Source organism: Pristiophorus japonicus, unplaced genomic scaffold (genome assembly GCF_044704955.1).
Source record: "Pristiophorus japonicus isolate sPriJap1 unplaced genomic scaffold, sPriJap1.hap1 HAP1_SCAFFOLD_29, whole genome shotgun sequence".
NCBI classification, from domain to species: Eukaryota; Metazoa; Chordata; class Chondrichthyes; family Pristiophoridae; genus Pristiophorus; species Pristiophorus japonicus.
In genome coordinates, this window is record NW_027252668.1 from 4,550,265 (window position 1) to 4,556,756 (window position 6,492).

Here is a 6,492-nt window from a genome sequence, read left to right on the forward strand (position 1 = left end):
TCAGTCAAAAAACAGAAAATATCCGCGATCGGCTGAGAGAGCGCGACCAGTGCAGCAATGAAACGGGTTTAAATCGAAATTGCTGCCTTCAATTCGGATGGAACTTTCTCGGCAGCAAACATCCCGGTCTTCGGGACAGAAAGAGGCCAGTCTGGGAATGTGGAGGGCCCGAGTTGAATTGGAATCGGAGAGTTAGTGAGGAGAGAGAAACACAGAGAGGCTGGAGGGGCCGGGAGCTGACAGCAGGATGTCTCCACCCCGTCCGCTCGCTGCCTTTAAGTTGCTCTGTGTCGCCGCCTCTCGTTTCATTTCTGACCCACCTCTGACTGTCAGAGAGATTTTCCAGAGTCCCGGACATGACTGATACTGCAGCCGCCGAAACGGCTCCTCCTGCTGCCGTCGCTCAAACCAAGGCTCCCAGCAAGAAGAAGAAGGCGACTCCCCGCTCCGGGCCAGCCGGTCCCAGGTTGGGCGACCAGATCCTCAAGGTTGCGGCTGATGGCAAGGATCGCAGGGGAACGTCCCTGGCCGCGATAAAGAAGGCTCTGGCGGCCAAAGGCGTCGATGTGGAGAAGCGCGGCTTCCAGATCAGGTCCAGTATCAAGAAGAATGTGATGAATGGCTCCCTGAAGCAGATCAAGGGCACGGGCGCCTCGGGCTCATTCAAAATCACGAATACAGATCCCCAGGGGAAAGTGGGAAAGAAGGTGAAGAAGCCAGCAACCAAGAAAGCAACAGCCAAGAAAACGAAGAGCAAGAAGGCGCTAACGGCAAAAAAAGACAGCGAAAGGACCGGCTGGGAAGAAGGCGGCGGCTAAGAAGCTCAAGAGCCTCAAGAAAGTGAAGGCGGCCAAAAAAGGTGGAGAACCCGAGGGTCAAGGCAACGTCCAAATCAGCAAAAGCCAAGAAAGCAGCGCCCAAAAAAAAATAAAAAGGCAACTTCTAAACATTTCAACCCAAAGGCTCTTCTCAGAGCCACCCACGCCTCTCAGAAAAGAGCTGATCCCAGAATGAAATAATCCCTGTCCCGGGCTCAGATTCCAGATAGAAATAATTGAAAATGACCCCGGGATCCCTAGTGACTCGTTGGCATTGGCTGCACCCACCCCTCTCCCAGTGTATGCACCCGGCCATCCCCCCCAGTGTCTGCACCCCCCCTCCCCCAGTGTCTGCAACCCCCCCCCCTCCCCCAGTGTCTGCACCCGCCCCTCCCCCAGTGTGTGCACCCGCCCCTCCCCCAGTGTGTGCACCCGCCCCTCCCTCAGTGTCTGCACCCGCCCCTCCCCCAGTGTCTGCACCCGCCCCTCCCCCAGTGTCTGCACCCACCCCCCCACCCCCCTCAGTGTCTGCACCCACCCCTCCCCCAGTGTCTGCACCCATCCCTCCCCCAGTGCCTACAATAAAACACAGAGAATGGGATGTCCGGCCCGGGCCTCACTGTAACTGGGGTTTGAGTCCGGCTCCAGTCTCAGTTCCTGGTCATTGTCATTTCAAAAATTCAGGGGGAAGAGTCTCTGTGAGACAGTGGGACTGGCGGCGAGACCCCGCCTCACAACTCTTTTGGGAGGAAAAGTAAACATTAAATTGTGCCCCCCGATCTGGGGGACACACCAAACATTTTCAAGGCATTTTTTTTGTGTTTTTTTGTTGTTTATTTTGTATTTTTTTGGGGGCACTAAAATCAAATGTGTTTTTCCAAGTGCCCCATATAAAAGGGGAGGGGGACACTAAAAACACTGGCAATTAAAACAAATTAAACTTTAAAACATAAAATCAAATTAAAATTTGGTTGCCGGGGGTGATGATGCACTCCAGTCCCTCCGGTGCCCACCTCTCGCAGAAGGCCGCGAGTGTACCGGTGGACACCGCGTGCTCCATCTCCAAGGACACCCTGGCGCGGAAGAGAGGCAGGCAGTCAGGCTGAACGAACCCCTCGACCGCCCGCTGCCTGGACCGGCTGATGGCCTCCTTGGCCGTGCCCAGGAGCAGTCCTACAAGGAGGCCCTCGGACCTACCCGCTCCCCTCCGCACAGGGTGCCCAAAGATCAGGAGTGTGGGACTGAAGTGCAGCCAAAATTTCAGGAGCAGTCCCTTTAAATATTGGAACAGGGGCTGCAACCTCGTGCATTCAATATAAACATGGAACACGGACTCTTCCAGACCGCAGAAATTGCAGGCGGCCTGGGAGCCCGTGAACCGACTTAAAAATTTATTGCATGGGACTGCTCCGTGCACCACCCTCCAGGCCAAGTCCCTGATAAATAATGGGAGTACTCCTGCGTAGAGTGCACTCGATCGGGGACCCCCGCCTCCTCCGGATGGCAAGATGGCACGCCATGGCGTGTCCGGACGGCAGACGAGGATGGCAAAGTTGAGAGTGTGCAGGAGCAGACTGTACAGGAAACCTCTCCGCGCAGAGCTGAAAGGCACGGAGGGGATTTCCCCGAGGCGGCTCAAGTTGTGAGGCGCTGGCTCCCGAGGGGGGTTCCGATGTTTGGCGCATATGAGGAATTCCGTCCGGACAGGGGTCAGTTCGGACGGGATCTCCCCACGTGCTTGAGCCTCCTCGACACACCTAACGGAGTCAGGGCCCAGTGCTGTTTTTAGCGACTCGATGGCATCGGCCGCGCGGCGGACATCGGCCGAATTTAGGCGCCGCGCCAGCGTGTCTGGCGCCATCCAGCCCGCTCCTCCGCCATCGAGCAGGTACACCGCCTCACAACTCAAACCCCAAACACCAGATTCTCCAAATCAGCTGGACCGGTCTGAGAGGAGATGGAATAAGGTCTGAGATTGACAGGGAACGGACTATATAGGCGGGAATATTCCTGATTGTGAATTGTACCGGGCCCTTATTTAAAAGCTTCTGGTTTCTGGAAGCCTTGAATATGAATTCCGAGTCTGTAAGGGTTTGTGCGGAGCGCTGTGTATCGGTTGTATTGTGGAGAAAACAATTTGAAATTGGCGGTTGCAGAAAGCTGGAGGTGGAGCTGGAAGATCAGAGGCGGCGCTCTGCTCTGTCTCTCAATCTTGATTCTGTCTCCTCCCCTGCCGCGCTCTCTGTTAAACCTCTCACTCTGTCTCCTGCCCTTCCCGCCTCTCTCACTCTGGGCTTTCTCAGTCAGGTCGGGGCCGGCTCTATAAAAAAGGAGCCAGGAGCAGTTAGTTCCTCATTCAGCGACAGTTTGAGTGAAGAATCATCATGTCTGGGCGAGGAAAAGGAGGCAAAGGACTGGGCAAAGGCGGAGCCAAGCGGCACCGTAAAGTGCTCCGTGATAACATCCAGGGCATCACCAAACCCGCCATCCGCCGCCTGGCTCGCCGTGGCGGTGTCAAGCGGATCTCGGGCCTTATCTACGAGGAGACCCGCGGGGTGCTGAAGGTTTTCCTGGAGAATGTCATCAGGGACGCCGTCACCTACACCGAGCACGCCAAGCGCAAGACGGTCACTGCCATGGATGTGGTGTACGCTCTCAAACGCCAGGGCCGCACTCTCTATGGATTCGGCGGCTGAACAACTCCACACTTTCCACCCAGCACAACACAAAGGCTCTTTTAAGAGCCACCCACCGTCTCACAGAGAGCAGTGACCTGGGGATGGGAGTGTGGGCAGTTTGGTTGGGAAATTATTTCAGCTATTTAATTAATGCAAAGAAACACTTTGATGTTTCTAGTGCCTTACACAGCCATCGGACTTCTGCGGCACTGTTTGAAAATCCACACTTCTAATAACCTTATAACTAGGAAACATCTGAGGCTCATTTCTGATCAGCAAACTTCAAGCTTAATTATAGTGAAGTATGTTAAATTAAATCTGGGACTATTGTTATCCACAGAACAGAAAGCAGCCCTTTCATAGATACTGTGGGTGGCTCTGAAAAGAGCCTTTGGGTTATTACATTAAATCCTGTCCGCTTTACTTGCCCTTGGCCGCACTGGCGGTTTTCTTGGGCAGCAGCACAGCCTGGATATTAGGCAGCACCCCGCCCTGAGCGATGGTCACCTTTCCCAGCAGCTTGTTGAGCTCCTCGTCGTTGCGGATGGCCAGCTGCAGGTGTCTGGGGATGATGCGGGTCTTCTTGTTGTCGCGGGCCGCGTTGCCGGCCAGCTCCAGGATTTCAGCGGTCAGATACTCGAGCACAGCAGCCATGTAGACCGGGGCTCCGGCACCCACACGCTCAGCGTAGTTCCCCTTTCGCAGGAGCCTGTGAACACGGCCCACAGGAAACTGCAGTCCGGCCCGGGAGGAGCGAGACTTGGCCTTGGCCCGAACTTTACCTCCGGTTTTTCCTCTCCCAGACATTTCCACAATCCACACGTTCAGAGAAAGAATGAGAAACTCCTCCCACATCTGCCTTTCTTGTACCTTCTGGAGGAATGCAAGGAGCGAATTTGTGATTGGTCGCTCGGTGGTGAATTTCATTGGTCTTTCCAGGTGACCAATCACAGTCTGTTTAGCCCACCAATGAAAGTAGGGCGGAAATTACTGTCTCCAACAGTCAGAATAACGATTTTTAATTCAAAAACCCCGCCAAGAAATTTTGAAATTGCGGATTATGTTAATATAAATTCACCATTAGTCAAAGATTTCCCAACACGTTTTAATTAATTTTGTCTTTTACATATTCCCCTTGCAAGTTCCAGGCTGTTACAATCAGGATTAAATTCGGGTACTATTTCAAACTGTCTAATGGGCGGGAATCAATCCCCACCGATTCTGTAACGGGACACATTCCAACTCAATCTTTGTAAAAGTTGAGTTTCACAGATTATCGATCCTGCAAAGACGGGAGTGAGCCCAGAACTGGGAGTCCTTCTGTGAAAAGAGAAGAGGGACAGAGTATTCAAACTGCCCCGGTTCTGGTCTCTGTAAGAACTCCCATTCTGGGTTGTTACACTGCGGGGAGTCTCGGGTTAATCAACGGACTGACCCGCAACAGGAATTGAAAAATAAACTTGAAAAGGGCTTGCGAGAGAGAATGTGTGACTGAAATCTGAGTCTCAGTCCCTAAACAAGCTCTTAATTTGGCAGGCGGTGTAAATCAACGTGTCTGAGAGCAAAGGGAAACAGCGACCAGGGACCGTATTTGTAGTTGGCGGAAAATTCCAGCGACGCTAAGGTGGAACCGGACAGTGAAACTGATATCTGAAAATTCAAAACTAAATCTACAGCTGGATGTGTAAAAGTTCTCAAATATACTTGTTCAGGAAATAATTACAGTAAAGGAAGATGCGTTTGTGCAGCTCGTTCAGAGAGGTTGTGGGTGGCTCTTAAAAGAGCCGTTGTGTTTGGGGTTTGATCTGTCAGGACAGCGGGCAGTCTCACTTGGAGCTGGTGTACTTGGTCACCGCCTTTGTCCCTTCCGACACGGCGTGCTTGGCCAGCTCCCCGGGCAGCAGCAGGCGCACGGCGGTCTGGATCTCCCGGGAACTGATGGTGCGGCGCTTGTTGTAATGAGCCAGGCGGGAAGCCTCACCCGCGATGCGCTCGAAAATATCGCTCACAAACGAGTTCATGATGCCCATGGCCTTGGAGGAGATGCCGGTGTCGGGGTGAACCTGCTTCATCACTTTGTAGATGTAGATGGCGTAACTCTCCTTCCTCGACCTTCTGCGCTTCTTGCCGCTCTTCGCTGGGGTTTTCTTGATTACTTTCTTGACGCCTTTCTTGGCGGGACCTGTTTTCTTTTCGTCAGCCATCGTCTCGTTCAGTCAGGCGCAGATTTGGGGAAACTTTGCTGCGAGCCCGCATTATATCGGCAGCCCCACACTCCGCCCACAGCCCTATGCTAATGAGGGATGGGCGAAGGCAATGGTTGTGATTGGCTTGTCAATATCCATTGTTCTGTATCTCTCTGATTGGATGTTTAAAGAGACCAATCAGATTTGTGCTCGCCACAATCTAACATTCTTAAATGAGGTCATGTGTTGCAACACCTCCTGATTCATACTCTGTTCTTTTTGTGTTTCTGTTTTGCTATCAGGCAAAAATCTTATGAGGAAGGTTCGTAAATCTTTTAGTATATATTCAATAATCTGAACAGCAAACTCGCTGCTCTGTTTATCGATCTGGATTTTTACATGTTTAACAGACATTGACCGGTTTATAACCGAGATTGACTGAGGGTGACTCCTGGACGGGAAACTCCCAGTTTATCAACCGTAGGGATTTAATATCAAGTAGAGAAATAGTGACCTGGATTTATATCGCTCCTTTCACGACCATCGGACTTCTGAACGTGCTTCGCAGCCAATGAAGTGCTTTTTGAAGTGTAGACACTGTAGTAATGTAGGAACGGCGGCAGACATTTCGCGCACAACAAGCTCCCACAAACAGCAATGTGATAATGACTAGATAATCCATTGTGTTGTGTTGATCGAGGGCTAAGTATTGGCCAGGACACCGGGCATAATTGACCTACTCTTTTTCAAAATAGTGGCCGTGGGATCTATTACATCCACCTGAGGGAGCGACGGACCTCGGTTTAACGT

General features: G+C 52.2%; 3 protein-coding genes across 3 annotated transcripts; 2 read left to right on the plus strand and 1 right to left on the minus strand.

Moving 5' to 3' along the window:
* Positions 1–356: 356 nt before the first annotated feature.
* On the plus strand, positions 357–818 carry LOC139248138 (histone H1-like). The gene has a single exon (XM_070871887.1). It carries the CDS (start codon positions 357–359, stop codon positions 816–818), a length of 462 nt encoding a protein of 153 aa, XP_070727988.1.
* Positions 819–3,202: 2,384 nt separating this feature from the next.
* Positions 3,203–3,514, plus strand: LOC139248139 (histone H4). Its single transcript, XM_070871888.1, has one exon. It carries the CDS (start codon positions 3,203–3,205, stop codon positions 3,512–3,514), a length of 312 nt encoding a protein of 103 aa, XP_070727989.1.
* Positions 3,515–5,322: 1,808 nt separating this feature from the next.
* LOC139248191 (histone H2B 1.2-like) lies at positions 5,323–5,700 on the minus strand. Its single transcript, XM_070871930.1, has one exon. It carries the CDS (start codon positions 5,698–5,700, stop codon positions 5,323–5,325), a length of 378 nt encoding a protein of 125 aa, XP_070728031.1.
* Positions 5,701–6,492: the final 792 nt, after the last annotated feature.